General features: G+C 40.3%; 3 protein-coding genes across 6 annotated transcripts; 1 reads left to right on the top strand and 2 right to left on the bottom strand.

The window, feature by feature from the left end:
* Positions 1 to 438: 438 nt before the first annotated feature.
* Positions 439 to 5,233, bottom strand: LOC141805867 (uncharacterized). 3 transcript variants are annotated; one of them, XM_074691077.1, is made up of 13 exons: positions 5,076 to 5,233; positions 4,888 to 4,941; positions 4,750 to 4,776; positions 4,460 to 4,510; positions 2,629 to 2,661; positions 2,512 to 2,532; positions 2,386 to 2,421; positions 2,260 to 2,298; positions 2,089 to 2,118; positions 1,990 to 2,004; positions 1,738 to 1,776; positions 1,613 to 1,645; positions 439 to 626 (listed from the first exon to the last, which is right to left on the bottom strand). In XM_074691077.1, exons 1-13 carry the CDS (start codon positions 5,128 to 5,130, stop codon positions 613 to 615), a joined length of 447 nt encoding a protein of 148 aa, XP_074547178.1. In that variant the 5' UTR covers positions 5,131 to 5,233; the 3' UTR covers positions 439 to 612. The 3 variants fall into 3 exon arrangements, with proteins under 3 accessions (XP_074547178.1, XP_074547179.1, XP_074547180.1); XM_074691078.1 differs by having other exon boundaries at positions 2,260 to 2,295; XM_074691079.1 differs by lacking the exon at positions 4,750 to 4,776.
* Positions 5,234 to 8,957: 3,724 nt separating this feature from the next.
* Positions 8,958 to 13,888, bottom strand: pcyox1 (prenylcysteine oxidase 1). Of its 2 annotated transcripts, none has more exons than XM_074691074.1 (7): positions 13,629 to 13,888; positions 13,264 to 13,440; positions 10,838 to 11,044; positions 10,580 to 10,754; positions 10,276 to 10,487; positions 10,046 to 10,198; positions 8,958 to 9,957 (listed from the first exon to the last, which is right to left on the bottom strand). In XM_074691074.1, the coding sequence occupies exons 2-7, from the start codon at positions 13,376 to 13,378 to the stop codon at positions 9,287 to 9,289; spliced, it is 1,533 nt and encodes a 510-aa protein (XP_074547175.1). In that variant the 5' UTR covers positions 13,379 to 13,440; positions 13,629 to 13,888; the 3' UTR covers positions 8,958 to 9,286. The 2 variants fall into 2 exon arrangements, with proteins under 2 accessions (XP_074547175.1, XP_074547174.1); XM_074691073.1 differs by having other exon boundaries at positions 13,656 to 13,888.
* Positions 13,889 to 15,433: 1,545 nt separating this feature from the next.
* Positions 15,434 to 18,589, top strand: fam136a (family with sequence similarity 136 member A). Its single transcript, XM_074690636.1, has 3 exons — positions 15,434 to 15,728; positions 15,811 to 15,951; positions 17,864 to 18,589. Exons 1-3 carry the CDS (start codon positions 15,642 to 15,644, stop codon positions 18,050 to 18,052), a joined length of 417 nt encoding a protein of 138 aa, XP_074546737.1. The 5' UTR covers positions 15,434 to 15,641; the 3' UTR covers positions 18,053 to 18,589.
* Positions 18,590 to 18,648: the final 59 nt, after the last annotated feature.

Genomic DNA, 18,648 nt, shown 5'->3' with positions numbered 1-18,648 from the left:
ACCTCTCATCAGCTTCTTCCCCGTTTGGTTTTTCTGTGGAACTTGCACCTACGTGGATGTTTGGGTTGCTCTGGTTTTCCTCTCACTGGGCCCTGAGGAGCTGAACACGGTTGTGAAGTAGAAGGAACGGGAACCTAAAATCTGGAAGTTGATCTGGCCTCGTTTGAATGAGGGTGGACATAAGTTGCATGCCACCATTTGGCTGCAGTACTAAATGCATTTCAGACCTGTAGATGCTGTAGTTGCCTTAATTGTTTTATTTTCCCTTAGGTACCAAAGACAGGAGTTTTTTTGTTTTGTTTTTTAATGCACATCGACATACTATAAATCAAACTTGTGGATACAAAAAACAAATGAAAAATAAAAATGGGAAAATACAGATGTTGTGTTTGTTTTTGTTACCATTTTGGAAGAAAACTCATTAAATAAGCCATTCACTACACCATGAAGTAGTATTTAATGTCCTTACAGTTACAAACTTTAAGGAGCATGAGTCAAAAAGAAGGAGCGCAGGTTTTACAGACGATAGTTCCCTTTTATTCGTAGTAAGCCCGATGCAGCGCGTGCACCGGGTGACGAGGGAGCGATGGGATCCACGTGCTGCAGTGCTCCTCAATCATCTGGATCTGTGACGCAGAAACACACACACACACACACACAGGATTCCTTTACGCTAGCTGTACATTGTACACTCAACAATTCAGTATTTTTCCAGAGTGAATGATTCAGAGCTCTCCTTCTGTTTTCCTGATGTGACTCAGCCCTCGTGAGCAGGTTAGTGATGAATGACTGCAGCAGCCTGTAGCAGCACTTTACTGCTGTATAGCAAAAAAAAAAAAAAAGAGCAGCATATTCAACCCCCAGAAGGATTAAGATTTACTGCTTCACCATTAATTTCTCTTATACTCCAGCATAGGACGCTCTTCCTCTGCAGCACCTCAAACAGTCACAATGACTTCTCTTCACCTTAGGAATCTGATCACATTTAAAACTCAACTTTCTGCATCTTTTAGGGCAGGGACGCAGCATCCTTGGCTCCTAAAATAACCCGGAGCAGATGATACAGTATAAATCAAGCACAATAAGCACCTGTGGGACAGAAGCCTCAGAGTGTCCTGGATTTTTGTCCCAGATTTATTCACATACAAGGAGGACTGTGCTCCTACAAACAAAGCCAGCGTCTTATTTTCGAGGTCAAGCAGTAAACAGCTTCTTCCATAACTGTGGTGGCTTAAAAATGTGTTTCTAAAACATTATGTCATTACTCTGGGGAGGAAAACCTCGAATTCTTTTTTCTTTTCACAAGCTGTTATATGCTTCTTTTACTGTTTGCTGCGCCCGACCTATAAACTGTTTTAACTCTGTTTAAATCTAGCTCAGACTGGCCCTGACCGGCTCTGTTTTCGCTCTTCATTGCATAACCTACAATTTGACTTTCACATGGTGTGCTCCAAACAGTTCACCACATCGTGCCTCAGCAGGTACTTTTAGTCTGCCTCAAGAAATGTTTATCACCACCTTGGCTCAGATATCTGGGTTATGGATGACACGCAGTAAACAGGCGTGTGGATTTTTGTGGTGCAGCATTTGTGTGGCATTCAGGTGTTTTCACCTTCCTCCTTGGTTGAATCATGACTGCCTTCATCTACAGGAGGAAAGAGAAAAGAGGGATGTTGCAGTAAGTAAAGAGATGAGTATTTGTGTGTGAAGCATATTTTCAGTGAAGGTTGATCTTACCAGAGCTGCTCACAGTCTCTGACACAGCCTCATGGTGCTCTGAGGAGGAGAAATGTACAAATAAAGCACAAAAAATAGTTTTAAAGTTGGCTTATCTCAGATTTTAACCCTTAAACATCTCAAAGACTACTTTAAAAACAAATACCAGAACTTGTTTTTAACAGATCATTGCCCTGAGATAAACTTTGTTTCACTCAAAGTTAATGTTGGATTGTGCGTTTAGTGCTTTATTGCAGATGTAGAAATACTTACCCCGCTTTTGTCTTCCTGTCAATAACAATAAAAAGAAAACGGTCAGTAAAAGATTAACTGGAATTAACTTTTATGTCCAAAATAAAGTCATGAACTCACCCTCGGCCTCCTCAGAGGACTCTGAGGATTCTGTGGGAGAAAAAAAAAAATCAGTCACAAGACTGTGAATTTCACACCCCAGTGTGCCCTCGCCTCATCTTGAAGAACTTCTCTGAAATGTCCTTTGAGGCCATCTACAGGCCGATCCTGGGACAGTAAATCCGCTCTTACCCCCTCGTGCTGCTGCGTCAGAGCTGGCGCCTCCCCCTGCTGGAGGAGGATTTCACAGTTATGTAATGTTGAAGATCACATACATAGAGGACACATGCTGATAGCAGGAGGAGGTTTCTGACACACCTGTGTTGTCCTTGTCAGCTTCGACACGTCCCTCCACTGCAGGAAACATTTCAACACGTGATTTTCACTTCAAACACAAACCTGTGTCTGCCTGTGTGTTTGTTTGTAGGTGTAGGTGTGACTTACCTGCTCCATCCTGAACAGCCTCTGTGTGATACAGATTCAACAGATTCAACAGATTAAACTAATGAATTTGATGTTTTTATTTCTGGATGAGGTCAAAGGTCATGTGGCTCTTCTTACCGTAGCGGGTCCCCTCGCTCTGCTCCTCAGTGACTAAAAGGAAAATTTAAAGAGATTGAAAATGTTTACACTCTGTGCTTCACACATCTGTCCATCAATCATCTTTACCTCTTTCCTGTCTGTAATAAGAGACATGGAGCTGTCGGGCATAACTGAGGAGCCTCAATGAACTTTAAAGGGCTATTCTGGTGTTTTAGCCAAGGTTCCCTTTGCAAACATTCCGGGGCCTACTTATGATCCATACAAAAAGTTTCCCAGAGACAAATGATTGAAGAACTTGGGAGCTAGTTTTTGTGTATTACAGGCTCAGAATATTATTTTAAATATCTGAGAAAGTTACGGAAAAATTAGATAAGATAGAGTTTTGAAACAACATTTAGATCATGTATTACCTTATAGGCTTCTTGCTGTCTTGCCTTTTATTCCATTTGTTATTTCTGTATTTTAAGTGTGTTATTTTCTTCAGTTTTAATTCTCTTTATGTTCAATTACTGTTTTATCTTATTGGATCTTTTTTATTCATTGTTGTTATATTCATATCATTTGTACTTGTTTACCTAAACTATTTTAATGAACATAACATTATTTGGCTATCTTAACCTTTGGATTTTACTGTTATTATCATAACCTTTATCTTTATTTATATATCCACTTATGTATTTTTTTTTTCTATCTAATTTATTGTTTTTCTTTCGTATTGTTTCTTTTTCCTTTTTGGGGACAGTGATAAATAGGAGGTTGGCATTAAAATATGCTTCAAACTATTTAAAACAACATATTAGATGTTTGTTAAAATGTGTAGTTGGCATTTCTGTTGCTGTGATAGTATTCTATATGATATTTCTGCCACTTTTAACCAATTAAAGAATCAGTCCCATTAAACTGTCAAATGGTCAAACCAAAAAATCATGAAAAATATTGAATAATTAATCTTCTTGGAGTTATGCAAGTGTCCTCAATGACATAAGTAATTCGTTATGAAAGATCAACCGAATATATATTAAAATATTACATTTATAAACTTGATAATATGAGTTTGTTGCACTGAGCAAGTCAGTATGTCGTAGACATCAATGTTTCTCTTTGTTTTGGGCCGATTGGTTTGAAATCTTTTAAGATTTCATTTTAACAATGTAATGGACTGATAAAGTTTTATTCACAGAATTTTTTTTAAGAGAAACATTCGTTTCACGAGTTGACAGTTATTGTCAACACCTACTGGCCATGTATTTTTAACCCTTCTATTTTCTCTTACCTCTGGTCCTTGTTGTTGGGTTCTCTTCTCCTGTTATTGGGATTTTATGTATTGTACATTTTTGTTTTTTTTTCCTGACCAGGACTGATGTATTTTATCTGTTTTGTTCAAAAGCACTGTGTGAACAAATGTTTTGAAAGGTGCATCATCATTATTATTATAATTATTATTATTATTATTATTATTATTATTATTATTATTATTATTATTATCATTATTATTATTATTATTATTATTATTATTATTATTATTATTATTATTATTATTATTATTATTATTACTTTTCAAAGCTTTTCTGTCCCTATATGTCATTGGGCGCACAGTGCAGTATACTTAGAACAGGTTGCCAGCAACTGGAGCTGGAATAACAAACAACCAGAAAGTCACACCTGACCTGTGGGCAACTTACAATGACCAATGAGCGTGTTTTTGGGCTGTGGGAGGGAATGCAGAGAGAACACACACACGCACGGGGAGAATATGCAAACTACACACAGAAAGGCTCCTGTCCAGCTGACAGCTCTTACTTTACATAAGTGTGAAAGATATATCCTCAAAGGCTTCTGTCAAACTTACCGTTCATCTGAGCCGCCTCGTTCTTCTGAGCGGCTTCAAACTCTGCCTGATCTGAAAATGTTTAAACAGTTCATTTTAGGCCCAGCAGAAAGGTTTTAATATAAGAACAACCATTAAAGAAATGTAGAGATAAACCCAAACACATAAGCTCTAAAGTGTGAAGTGGGAGGCTTGTAAAGAAATATTATGAAACAGAAACAAAAGGGCAAAAATGTCTCCGCCTGATGGATCGAGACCAACAGAAAAAAAAACGAAGCATCAAACATGAAATGTTAAAAAGTCAACAGTACCTATTTCCTGTAGTTTAGTGAGCCCATCTGCACGAAAAAGAAAGACAATTGAATTGTATGAGGCCCTTTCTGAGGCATGCAGGTGTCCTTACATTTGCATTATTACTGCTGGAACTTATTAATGCATGTTTTTCTCACCCTTCTTCTCCACAGCCTCCTCTTTCTCTGCAGACTCCAGAGACGCTGAGAGAGCTACAAGTCATCACAAGTGCATCAGTCAGACTTCAGCTAAACACTTCTTCTGGTTAGACAGCACAGATATAAACAAGCAAAAGATGCTAAATTTTAACCCCTTGCTCCTGAACTTTAAAGTGTATTCCTCTTACCAGAGTGGAAAGCTGCCACAGCGAGGAAAACAAAAAGCGGCACTAGAAACCTCATCTTGGCGGCTGCTCTGCTTTGGGGAAAGATTTTTTGGGTGTCCCTCCAAACTGTGTGGTGTTGTTGATTCACAGCTCTTTTATATCTTCTGTCACATCACATGCTGCTCATGGACAGGCGGCTCTGGTACCATTGTCCCTCCCTACCTGAGAGGACAGCTGGGTGTCACATCGGCACACAGACGTATCCTTATTCAGGCTGTCAATGGCGCCCATTGTGGGCTCTGCAGTCACACGGGGCCTTTATTTGGGTCACTTTTGTGTCTGATTTACAAAACAAAAAATGGGGCTCCTTGAATTTGAATGAAACATTGTTTATTTCCTGTTCCTGTGATTTCACTGCACATCCCTGAATTATGAATGATGGGTCACAATGTCGCTCAGGAAGACAATCCAGTGATTAATCATGCAGAAGATGATAATGAAGAAAGCTGCAACTTTTTCCCCCTTCTGTTCAGCATTTTTATGATTATCTGATGATCAGGAGAACTTTTTACTCATTAGACATATAGATGAAATTTAAGACCTCAAAATGATAAAAACAAAACAGATTTTGAGGCTGAAATGGACAAAATGAGTAAAACACCAGTGGATTGCCATCACCACACACATTTAATCCACTTGACACATGAAGAGTAATTTCTACGGCAGATTATTTTTGACCACTCAATATCTTGCTGTTACTGATACCAGTAAAAAAAAATGCCTTGAATACTTTGGCCTTCACCTGCTGAGCTAAACAGCTGCTCTCTGACTGGTAAGCTAATGCAGTGATTCCCAAAGTGAGGGTCAAGACTCCCAGAGGGGCCCTGAAATGCCTTCAAAAATATTTATAATTACATATTTCATCCATTATTACAAGAATATAAACAAGAATAGAGGTTAAATTTGATAAGAAAGCATGAAAGTATGAAAATGTTTGATCTATTTTGAATTTTGATTAAGATCCCTAAGGAGACTAAGACAGGATAATGATGGTATCAGTGGTGGCAGAAAACTATCTCAGACTTTATCTGTTTTTGTAGGTTTAAAGCATTCCTAAACAGGGGGTAATTGGTCTTCTGAGCTCCTAAGCTGCAACTTTGAAAAATATGTTTATGATTAAAAAAAGAAGGAGAGAGTTTTAAACTTTTGAAACAGAGTATTAATGAACTTGAATGGCAAAATGACCTGGCAGGGGGAGGACTCAAAGCAGGACTCAAAAGTGCAAACCGCTCCAGACTGACGGTTTTTTCAACAAAGGGTTTTCACTTCCAAAATGAGGCCATTAGCAGGTTAGTGGATCATGTTACCCTTTGTGTGGTTTAAACAAGAGGCAAACTTCCTGGCTGTTAGGAAATGAAGCCATGCAGAAGTGTTAAAAACTGCAGTTCATCAAGAATCTGCATAAGGCTTCAGAAAGACCAGAAACCACAAACACATCAAGCCAGATAATAAATAAACAAATAGAAAAGACTTTTACACTTTACAGGGGGTGATTTCTTTCTTTTTTTTTTCTGATCTGGCATATTAAAGAATTTTGGGATCACGAAGAAGAGGTGTGGCTCAGCTGACTGATTGGCAGGTGTCCTGTAGCTCAGGGGTCATCAACTTCTTTTGTCCAAGGGCCAGAAACACTGTGAGGGCATGACGCTCTCATTAAATAAAAAAAAAGGGTATCCTCAGTAGTATATTATTATTTGATTTAATAATTTTCATTGTTATGTATCATTATTATGTATGCTATTGTTTATTATTTGTTGGTGTTCAGAGACTTGTATGACCTGCACTGCAGCAAACCACCAGGGGGCGATTGTAATATTTTAGGTTTCATATTAGTGAGCAGTGGCGTGCACAAACTGTTTAAAGGGCAGGGGCGAAATAAAAATACAGGCGCATACAGAGAGTTGTCACTACTGAAAAGGGCACCAAGCTCCATGTGTTTTTGAGGGTATGTTTTTCACCACCCAAGAGGGCACTCGAGCATGTGTTTTGGCTCCCAAGAGTGTGCTTTTTAACAACTGAGTCACCCCATACCCTTCCTTAGCACACCACTGTTTGTGAAGAAACATATGTGAGACGTCATGGAGACTGTGTTGGTTTATTGTACAGTCCATTGAAATCAGACTGTAAAAAAAATGGATGACATCTTGCTCTGCTCGAAGTGAGGTGGCCACAAAAACTGCTCTCCCTGGTGGCCGGCTGCAGTATAGGTTAAAAAAAAATCCATCTCCCCAGTCCATCTAGATGGGCTGTGGTCAAACTTTAAAAAAATTAATACACCTCGTAGAAATGTTTCTCACATCTGATTGCTGTGGTGATTTAAATTTAATATTTGTCTGCCTTGTTTTCAAGTCCTCTTTTTTTCTGAACATTTTCATTATTTATTGGAGTTTAAAAATGAGGCTTTACATCACGTTTAAAGATGAGTGACAGCTGACGGTCTTGTGTATTTTTTTCAGGGATTGTAAAATACATCGGAAGGGGGAGCCAAGACAAAGAGGAAGAAATTAGACTCTAGAAAGAAAGAGTTAACTCTTTGTCCACAGGGGGCGCCAAAATCAACACAACAAAGTCCTTCACAGAAGCTTTAATCTGGTCGTCAAATATTCAATTGGCCTGCACGAAACAAATAAAGATTTGAGGTCATCAGTGAAGTATGAAGACAAATAAAATAATCAAAACTTAGGTTCGTTATTAAAGACTCATTTTATTTGTGCAGAAGGAGATGGTCCGATATCTCCCCATAGGAAAAACTAGACTTCTCTTTTTTTCTTAAAATCAGTTATTCAGATTTGTTTTAAAAGTATGTCTTGTCATAGATTCACAAACGGAAAACTGCTGTGGGAAAAAACATTAAAGATCTGGAAAAATACACCTCTACAAGGCTCATAACTGTTTCTGTTGCTGGAAAGTTGCTAAAAAGTCAGAACAGTGGCATAAAGAAGATGAGGTCAAACAAATCCCAGGTAGAATTATACATAAATCTCTAGACAATACCAACTTTGTTTTCAGACACATGAAAGATTAAGAAGGACAAAAGTGATTTTATATCATAGGGACACTTATTTTTTTGTTTTAAGGCACAATCATTTCTACAACAGCAAAATACAAACACCTCCAAACTTAGTGTGATTAGACTCTCCACTTAGAGATTTATTCATATGACAATAAATCTGATTCACAAAGAGGAGACGCTGCCTGAACTCACTCACGACATGTGGTGTAGACTGCCGAGGAGGACGAGGGGCAGAGGAGATCATAGAAAAGCTTTCAGATAAAAGGACATCTTTAGAAACACTGCAGAAATAAAACTGAGGAGGTGTTTTTGTCGTATTCCTTTGTAGGAAAACATCTCACGGGGCATTGGTAAGGCCTCAGAGTTAGCATGTGCACCCCATGAGGCTAACCCAGGTTTGAGTGTTTGAGTGTAGCCTACAGCTCCTTAAAAAGCCCAAAATATAACTTAATATATAGAAATATATCTCTCACCTCAACTGGAATGAGACAAAAACACGTGCTTCCTCTTGAGTTCACTGCAGTGAAACAAAGTCAGATTTTAGCCAAAGGCTGGAGATGTTTGCAGCATCAGCAGGATGAAACCTGGAGGCAGCACCACATACACGAAAAAATCGATCTAAAAATACTTTTTGTTTAAGACTCTGGTGAAACAGAGGAACACTGAGCATGTGTGTGTGTGTGTGTGCTTGGCCTGGAGTGCAGCATGGCTCACAGTGATGATTAGAGATTAGTGCAACACAGGTTCTATTATTTATCTAACAAATTAAAAAAGTAAGAACATCAACTCTTGAAACTCTAACATGTTTTTTACAGTTTTTTTTTTGTTGCTGTTGATGGTTGAAACACTGGGCCCCCTTCAGGTAACCGCTGAGATCTTGGAAGGCAGAGCTGTGTTTGTTATCGTTTAAAGGATTCACCTCAGATCACAGTGACTCACGTGTAAACAAGTTTTCTGCAGGTCAGTTCATTTGGCAAGTAGAGGATAGACACTGTGAAGCCAAACTACGACAGTAAGACCCAGAGGAGTTGTGCATAAAGAGGTTCCTGCAGAGACCTGAAAGAGACAGCAGGGATTTTCCTGACAGAGTTTCTCCAGTGCAGCAGGTAAACCCCCGAGTACCTGTTTGTGCTTCTCTCATCACTCTCACGCCTCTTCCTTAGAGCTCTCCTCTCAGCCGCGTGTGCAGATCCTCCTGGTTGATCTTCCCGACCTGATGGTGCCAGCGGTGGTGTGCCAGCAGGGCCACGTTCCTCGCTGAGATGGCGCTCATCTCCATGGCGCTGGCAGCCCACTCCACAGCGCTGAGGTAGTACATCCTGTCATGTAGAATGAAAGGTGGCGTCTTCCTGTGAGGGGGGCGGTACGACGGATAAGCCAGCCAACGAGTCTCAGACACAGAGTCCCAGGAGAGGAACATGTCCTTCAGCTGCTCCTGGGACAGCGGCTGAGGGGAGAACACCTTCCACACTTTGGCCTGGCTCGCCGGAGGGCGTTTGTAGCCAGACGGGATGTGAACAGGGTCGATGGAGCTCAGGCTGTTGATGACTGAGTCCTTGGAGTCTGTGGTGAAGATGTCGGATACGGTGAACTCTGAGGCGGGCTCAGAGGTCCCGAGGTAGGACATGTTCAGCGTGCCGTGGACTAGAGTGGAAACGGTTTGATGATACCGCCCCGGGTAGTGAGACGGGATTGGAGGGGAGAAACCTGAAAAGGTGATGTCAGATTTCCCCTGGTGGAGTGGAGCTGCTATTATCACGATGTCGTACAGAGCGTGTGCTGAGCCGGACTCATCCGCATAATTCAGCTCGTAGAAAGTGGAAGTGGGGCCTGAGAGCAGTGAGAGGAAACACTTAAAAAGTATGAACACACTGATCAGAAATCCCTCTCTGACAGGAAATGGAGGATGTAAGGTTACCTGTCTTGGATGGTCGGACCTTGACAGAAATAGACGTCACTCTGGCAGGGATGAGCTCGCTCTTACTGTGGTACAGGAGTCCTGAACACACTTTCTTATTGCCTCCATCCACAGCCCACAGACCTGAGTCTGCTCCAGCTAACGACACCGCCCCTGCAACACAACACGAATACTTTATGCTCCAACTCTTTCAGGTCAACCAACACGTGACACCTGATCCAAACTCTTACCCACAAAGGCGTCGATGCGAACACTCTGACCGTAGTTGACCCGAGTGATGGGGGCCACGATTTCGTTGATGAAGACCTGTGAGAACCCTTCGCTTCTCATCGTCTCCTCCAGGGTCTGATTCATCAGGGTGAGGAACTCATCGCCGCCCATGGCGTGCAGGAGCCTCTCCACAGAGGTGAAGGAGTAACCATACTGCTGGTACTGGTAGATCCTAAATGAAAGCATCATGAAAAACTCAGATTAAAGGAATCAGAAACATGGAGCCAGGATTGAGAGGTCACGACAGCTTCTCCTCTTCCTCACCTCATGAACTTGTCTAAAATACTCTCCACCCACATCTGCATTCGAAGGAAGCTGAACCCGTACCGCCAGAGCAGGCGTATGAAGTTTATTATGAACCAGTCGCTCTCTTCAAACGTGAGCTCCCTGCCATCGAAGATCGCCATCTTAGAGGGGACATCTTTCCTCGGAGGAATCCCTGAGGAGATCAGGAAACACACTCACAGACAATGGTCTCAATCACTCTTCTTTTTATGATATCCCATCAAATATTGCTCGTACCTAATTTTTCTATGAATTGCTTCATGTGAAGGTTCAGAGGGTGGATCACTGAGCCGCCTGTCTCATACTCATAATCTCCCATCTGCACCGTCGCCAGTCGCCCACCAACAGATCCAGGTTCAAACACATCGATTTTCACCCCAGGTCCAAACTCCTGTCTCAGGTAATACGCTGTGGCTGTGCCGCCGATGCCTGCTCCAACCACCGCTGTGAGGGAACAACCACAAAAACACTGTACAGGAAGTAATACTACTTCAGAGACTTTTCCATGGTATTTACTATGCTGAATCGTGTTGAGGAGCTGATTTATTTCCATGGCAAGGAAGTATGCATCAATGTTGTACTGGGCTCCTTGTTTGTTAGTGCTGTTAGTGAAAAAGGAAAAATATATATGGCATAAATGCAAAAGCTATAAAAGCTGATACTGATGTCAAAATACTATTTTCATAGCTTAGAAGCCTGCACAGGTTAATTTCACCAACTGTACTTTTTCAAGACCTCCACCAACCAATATGTTTTTGGAAGAGTTTGTTTGTTTGTTTGTCTGTGAACAACATAACTCAAAAAGTAACAAATAGATCTTAATGAAATCTTCAGGAAATGTTTAAAATGGGATAAGGAAGAAGTGATTAAATTTCTGAGGTGATCTGAGTCACCGTCTGGATCCAGGACTTTTTTAAAGGATTCTTTATCATTGTGCGATAGGGCTGTTTTCAACATATGTGTATATAACTCTATGATAAATGGTCGGATTACTTAGCAAAACAATACAAGACAAGGTCACCATCAGGGGCGTCACTAGGATTTAGGGACAGGGGGGGCTTCAGCCCCAGGAGATGCAAATGATCAAATGTGTAACAAACGAAAAACAACACATATAGTTAATAACTGCTCAACATAGAGGCTAATGCCATGACTTTCGCAGACAACTCAATAATAGTTTTGTATTTTGAAGTCAGATTGATAAAATTTTGGCACATAAGTAACTAGAAAAGATTTAGAATAGAATTTAATTTATTAGTCTAAAAAAATCTCTTAAAGGTCTTGCTCCTTTATATTTATCAGATTTGCTTTTATCATTTGAGCCAAGTAGGGCTCTCAGGCCATCAGGTAGTCGACTCAAATGGTACCTGAAGTTAGAATTAAAACACTTGGGGAAGCCTCTTTCTATTATCATGTCCCCCATCTGTGGAACAGCCTACCTCAAGACCTGAGGGTAGCCCCCACTGTTCATATTTTTTAAATTAGGCCTAACGACGCCACTGGTCACCATAATTTCTGACAGATGTAAAAATATGATCCAGATCCTGCCAATATTCTGGATACTAAGATCTGTAATATGAAATATGTACTGGGTCATCATCATTTTCAACACTGTCAGAAAACAAATTGTCATACAAACCTGCAACTAACACCAGATTGTAGCAGACAGTCTGCTGAAAGAAGGTATAACATTAAAGTAGGACTAGAGTGTTGGTGACAGTCACAATATGCTTGGTGGAGGTCTGTGCTCTCTGAGTGCTTTTCTAGTTCTGTTATGGATTTCCCCATCTAGACCAAAGACACAAATTCATCTACATTAATCTACATTTTGTAAACCAATCTCGCCATTCTCAATGTTGTTTCTAGTTTTAACCTATATTTGATTAGGTTGGTCCCATTGAGATTAAAGACCTAGCCTTGACAGGCAGCAGCGAAAACTCAAAGTTACAGACTGAAATACAAAGAGAGACAAAGTAGAATGTTAGAAGTAAATAATTATGGATTGAAACGGTACCACCTATGAGTCATATCTGGGAATCAATTGTTTAAACAGCTGAGCTAAAACAGCGACATCCTGCTTCCGTGTCTTTCATTTTAGATTCAAAAACATTTAAGGACACCAGCTCCTTGAGCTTTATGTTGTTCTGCAACAGATTCCAAGCTGAGGGTGCAGAGAACCCAAAAGCCCTTTTCCTAATATCTTTCCTGAAAAGGCAAAAAGTACTGTTTGCATGATACAAACACAAAGAGAGGAAGCAGGCCAAAAACTGCCTTATCAATAGAGGTCTATTAGTGTGTGAGTCTATGGGTCACCAAAGGAGTCGATCCACCTGAAAGTACAACTCATGATAGTGAGTCAGAGCTTTGTAATTTGTCATTTGTAATGAAACTCAGGGGTGAAAGGTGAAGCAGCTGTGAAACAAATCCACTTAGATTAGAAAACGTTTCATTTGTAGGTAAGAGTAATTCTTCCTGTTTGTGATTGAAAGCTCAGTAAGAAGGATGTAAACGGGTGTGTGTGGACACCTGCAGTCAGTTAACATCTCTAAACACTCTTTTATCTGTCTGCAGGTTGATTATCAGCTGATGCTGATGTTAAAAGCTGGTGTATCAGTGAATCCCTGTAAGTGTTTATGTTTCCACCAACGCCCTGAGGCTCTTACCAATCTTTTTGGGAGGATCCTGCAGCCCTGGAGCAGAGGCAAAACTTCTTCTCCCGGTGTGCCAAAGCCCGAGGAAGAGCAGAGCTCTCAGGGACAGGGTGTGTGGATTCATCATGAGCACCCAGATCTTCTCTACTCTTCAGACCATCTGTACCTGTTCATTAAACAGTCTGTGATCTGAACACAAGGAGAGAAAACAGGAAGCATGATCAGAGCTTTATCAGTGATGGTCAAAGGTCACACTCAGAGGACTTCTGAGGACAAATAATAATAAAGACAAACAGCAGGAGCACTAATTTAACAGGAAAGTGAACTCATCAAGTCAGTTCAAACTTCACAGAGACAAAGTTCATAAGAGAGCTCACAGTGTAAAGTGTTCAGAGTGGACTCACTCTGTCTTGAGTCTCCACAGGAGGTCCTGGAGTCTCCTCTCAGAGTTCAGCTCTTCGTAAAGCTTCAGGGTGGATTTAACGCTTCTCCTCTTAAACACAAACACAAACTAACAGCTTACAAACACACACTAACACACTGAGAGAGACAACAACCCACTGGACAGGTTTAACCATTCACGGATTATCTTGAACGTCTCCTCGGATTCAGACACACTTCCGGGTTCGCTTACGTTCGACTTTCACAATAAAAGCTTTTTGATGGATTTCCTGTCATGTATGTTAATACAACTGAATATATATATATATATATATATATATATATATATATATATATATATATATATATATATATATATATATATATATATATATATATATATATATATATATATATGTATGTATGTATGCATATATGTGGCATGCCACTTATAAGTAAAGACCAAATGACTTGATGGATGAAACAGCATCAAGTTAAAACAATAAAATATATGGAACAATTCTTAGACACATGACATACTTCTGTGACTTTTCATAGCAAACAAAGCTGTAATACCTAGCTTTGTTACAATAATAAGGAATTCAGCAGAAGGCAATGCAGCAAGTATTTTAACAACAATAAAGTAACTACAGGTTATTTTGCAGTTTTATCCATCACATTAAAGTTAATCTGAATTAAAGCAATGCCATGTTTGTCTTCAATACAGGGAGAATTTGACTGAAATACACTGAATGTTCATAGTTTCAATATATAGTATTACACATATATTTTGAAACTGTAATATTCTTCATATTATTTTTTGTCTGTTACTATTATCAAAGAAAAAATTACAAACACAAAAAAAGTGATTATGGTTTTTCTTTCTTTCTTTCTTTCTTTCTTTCTTTCTTTTTTTTTTTTTTTTTTTTTTTTTTTAATTTTGTCTTTTATAGTCTAAGTACTTCAGGGCCACCCAGGGGCGTATTTAGTCGTTTGGGGGCCCAAGGCAAACCCAGTCAATGGGGCCCTCCATGTCCTTGTAATTCATCTTCCTCAGAGCTAGACTGGCCTTCCCTGGGTCCACTGTCTCTTTCTGAGAACCAAGGCATGAGACAGTGCTTATCTTGTACATGGTAAATTAACGCAACTAAATGCATTTCCTCAAGTTCTGTACTTTAGTTTGATTTTGAAAAAGGTGAATACATAATTTAGTCCACTTTGTCCTGGATTTGAAATCTTTTATGGTCAATTGACAGCTTATTTGTCCCACAGTGGGGAATTTACAGAGTAACAGTAACAAACAAGAAAGTATGAAGTGAAAAAAATTACAATAGGTAAATATTGAAAAAAATAATTTAGTAAAGAAAAAATATGTAAATATCAAGCACAACATAAAACTGGAAAAAGAAGGGTTGGGTAATATTTAGAAAAAAGAAATGCTTTCAATTGAAGAGAACTTCACAAATCAGTTTTTAAGAGATGCTTTGGGGGTCCTTGGGAATCTTGGGGCCCGAGGCAACTGCATGTGTTTGCCTTACTGTGGCTACGCCCCTGGGGCCACCACTTCTGGGTGTATTTTCTTTGTGCAATCAAATTAAAAATATTTTATTTTAAATTCATTTCAAGTTAAACTGAGCGGAGGTTGTCTGCAAAAAAAAATGAACAACATCTAAAACACATAATAATAATTAAAAAAACGTAATTATTGTAATAATTATTTACATTTTAGTCAACTAACTGAGAAATATTTTCAACTCACGCTCGAACAGTTTATTTTGAAGGCCGAACACCTAAAACGGAAACAGTTTTTTTTCTTTAGTAACCGGTTGCGGAAGTAAAGCGGATCTCATGTTGAGCCATGCTTGAATGGAGGTGACCTACAGAGAAACTACAGAGGAGTGAACTAACGAGGCGACCCCCCGGTACACAGACCCAGTCCGGTCCGGTTTAGATGCTGACTTGTGTTGAGGTTCAGTGAAAAGTTGACTGAAGGAGCAGATCGAGCAGAGATGGCTGAGGCACATCAGGCACGCATGCAGAATGAGGTGGAAGAAATGGTCCAAAGCCTGGAGAGGGACCACATCCGAAAAATGCAGGTAGGTCTTAAGATATCCGAACTGTTGCATGTCTGTTTTTATCAATAACACCTGAACCCACCCCGTGTCTGGTCTGCTGCAGGGTCGTATGTTCCACTGCAGCGCAGAGTGCTGTGAACGCACCTCAGACTCCATGTCCCAGGTGCATCAGTGCATCGAGAAGTGTCACACTCCTCTGGCCAAGGCTCAGGGTCTGGTTACCTCAGAGCTGGAGAAGTTTCAGGTGAGGATCATGACCTCCTCTTTCAATAGATAACTGAAGAGATGCATGGCATGAGGAACATCTATGATCCTTTTAAATGGCAGGTGTAAAGCCTCAGTGAGGAGCTTTTGACTGGATATGAAATATATTTACCTGTCATATACCTTTATTGTGTTGACTTACCTTTTGTCCTAGAATCTGAATTTTTTGTGTAGTTTATCTCAAGAGTTATATCTTTTGATGTGCCTGAGCTTATTTGTTTACTCCTGACCAGTGTCCAGTATGGCACTGAAGGGTAAGCAAGAACACATTGTGTCCTTGAAGGGGACAGCTGATAACAAAGCAAAACATGAAAAAGGTGAATGTTTGTCATAAGACTGTCTACAATGTCATGAATTAAAACAAGGACATTGGGAAGACCACCAACAAGCCAACCCCTGAAAGAAAACCTTCAGTCTGCTCCAAAAGAGTTGTTGAGATGGTGAGGAAGAGGGTCCAAAGGAAACCTAAATGAAGGAAGGGAACATCAAACTGAAAGCTCTAAACATACATCACAGACAACTGAATTCAGCTGATTCAAAGAAGAAATACTAAGTCCTGGTTTGGTCTGATGAGAAGATCTTCACTGTTTTTAGGCAGTGGTCAATTCCCAGGATGACAGGGTTTATGCACATACTTCACAGCACCTACCCGAAGGCTGCAGAAACGTGAACAAAAAAAGTGTTGCCATGATGTACCAATGTGTTTGGAAACCAGTATACCTTCACACAACATGGTGCATCCGCTCACACATCCAGTGATGCAAGAAGCACTCTCCTGGCTTCTGGGACGAGAACATGTGGCCTCTGTCAAGTCTGGACATAAATCTAATGGACTTGGCGATCTGGTCTATCCTGGAGAGACTATCTCTCAGCAGTGTTACCACTTTGATAAAGTCATGGTCAAAACTTGATGCAGAGACAGTGCGCCGCTCAGGCCAGGTTGTCTCCAGGCTATCAGCAAGACAAAGGGTGGTGACATTGAGATGTATATATTTTTGTAGCTTAGAATTAAGTATAAAAACTGTGTGTAATGTTTATGTTTGTCAGCAAGCATTTCTGAAAAATGCAGAAAAAACTAGGGATGTCCCAATACAGATTTTTCGACTTCCCATCCAATTTTTTCATTATATGTTTTGCCAATACCGATCCACTACAGATATCTTTCTCCGATAAATCCCATACCCTGCTGGGTGAATGATGAATCATATTTGTTGTATTAAAGTGAGCCCTGTTGGTACCTCCTTGAGGAACACTCACTTTACAAATGTTGCACGTCACTGTTTTACTATCATTGCTTTCCAAAGAGAAGTAGTCCCACACAGCGGACATGTTTGCAACATGTTTTGATTTACAGCAGCTGTAAAGTGTGACGGTGCTGAAAACACATGAAAACTGTATCGGTCTCAATCATGTAACGAAATCCGATACTATCTGATCCTCAGAAAATAGCCATATCGGGCGCCAATACCGATCAGTGTATCGGATCGGGACAGCCCTAGAAAAAACTATGGGTAAAACTGGCCCACCCTGTTTAATTCATCCCTCTGAAATAGTACCTATAACTATTCATAGCTTTAAAGAAAGGGGACAAAATCTCGTCAAAGATTTGTTAAGGATGGATTTAATTTCTAGTTTCATTAAATTCTTATTGTCTTTTGCTCATCTGCTCACATTGAGGATGATGTGTTTCTTCACAGAGGAGCAGAATGAAGCAATAAGAGGGTTAAAACTACAACTGCACAAGCTTTCCTCTAGGGAACAAACTTCAGGAGCATTTCAAAAATCACACACTGTGACACCTTTTTAAAGATCTTTGCACAGACACTAAGGATGTAGTTTTTTTCCCTTTCCTGTGTCTGCGTTAATTGAATCTTAACCCTCTTCACCTTCAGGATCGTCTGTCCAGATGCACGATGCACTGCAACGATAAGGCCAAGGACCTCTTCGACTCAGGCGCCAAGGAGCCAGCTGTCCGATCGCTGATGGAGCGATGTGTCGGCAGCTGCATCGATGACCACATCAACCTGATCCCCAGCATGACCCGCAGACTCAAAGAGAACTTGGACTCTATACCTCAGTGAGGAGGAGCAGGATGCACGGCTGAGGCCCGTCCTGGAGGCTTGCGCTCTTTACGCTTCTTTGAAGCAGCGCAGGTTCAGTCCGCTCAGCCAGGTTGACCAGCTGAAGAGGAGAGGGCTGAGGCACAGTGAAGATCTCATGATGCAGAGAGTTTGATGTGTTTGAGAAGCTTTGGTGCTGTTGTCAAAGTTTTAAAGAGCTTACTGTGAGATTTGTTTTTGTAACTTATGTACAAGCAGATCCTTCTGTGGAGTGAGATCTGCAACAAGAAAGAGTTAATGCTGTCAAATCGTTGTTTGTTGTCAAACAGCTGTGCATTTTTACAACTGCATTACCAAAAGTGGTAACGCATTTTGAACGCTGTTCAACTCAAACCACATCTGTCGATGCATTAAAGTTTGCTCTTCATCGACTCTTCTCAGCCGTGTTTGACCTAAAGTTCCCTCCATCATGCTCCTTGTATCCTTTCTTTTTTTTAGTCATTGTACTGTGAGTTGTTCTAAACCCTCTGACCTCCTGTGCTGAGAAACATTTGTATGTCTGGATTAAAAGTTCTGTAAATGATCCCGTTTCACGACTGCTTTTTCACACCATCATC

This window comes from Halichoeres trimaculatus, unplaced genomic scaffold, assembly GCF_033239565.1.
Source record: "Halichoeres trimaculatus isolate MK-OKI-2021-1 unplaced genomic scaffold, fHalTri1.1 fHalTri1_scaffold_16, whole genome shotgun sequence".
NCBI classification, from domain to species: Eukaryota; Metazoa; Chordata; class Actinopteri; order Labriformes; family Labridae; genus Halichoeres; species Halichoeres trimaculatus.
The sequence above is the reverse complement of the archived record's forward strand: the minus strand, read 5'-3'. Positions and strand labels throughout refer to the sequence as shown.

Bases quoted from the DNA above. Each gene is read 5' to 3' on its own strand.
- fam136a (XM_074690636.1), top strand. From the start codon at position 15,642: ATGGCTGAGGCACATCAGGCACGCATGCAGAATGAGGTGGAAGAAATG. The intron at 15,729-15,810 runs GTAGGTCTTAAG...GGTCTGCTGCAG, and splicing joins ACCACATCCGAAAAATGCAG to GGTCGTATGTTCCACTGCAG. The intron at 15,952-17,863 runs GTGAGGATCATG...CTTCACCTTCAG, and splicing joins CAGAGCTGGAGAAGTTTCAG to GATCGTCTGTCCAGATGCAC.
- pcyox1 (XM_074691074.1), bottom strand. From the start codon at position 13,378: ATGATGAATCCACACACCCTGTCCCTGAGAGCTCTGCTCTTCCTCGGG. The intron at 11,045-13,263 runs GTAAGAGCCTCA...GTTCCCTCACAG, and splicing joins GGATCCTCCCAAAAAGATTG to CGGTGGTTGGAGCAGGCATC. The intron at 10,755-10,837 runs GTACGAGCAATA...TGATCTCCTCAG, and splicing joins GCAATTCATAGAAAAATTAG to GGATTCCTCCGAGGAAAGAT.
- LOC141805867 (XM_074691077.1), bottom strand. From the start codon at position 5,130: ATGAGGTTTCTAGTGCCGCTTTTTGTTTTCCTCGCTGTGGCAGCTTTC. The intron at 4,942-5,075 runs GTAAGAGGAATA...GATGACTTGTAG, and splicing joins TGTGGCAGCTTTCCACTCTG to CTCTCTCAGCGTCTCTGGAG. The intron at 4,777-4,887 runs GTGAGAAAAACA...TTTTTCGTGCAG, and splicing joins GGAGGCTGTGGAGAAGAAGG to ATGGGCTCACTAAACTACAG.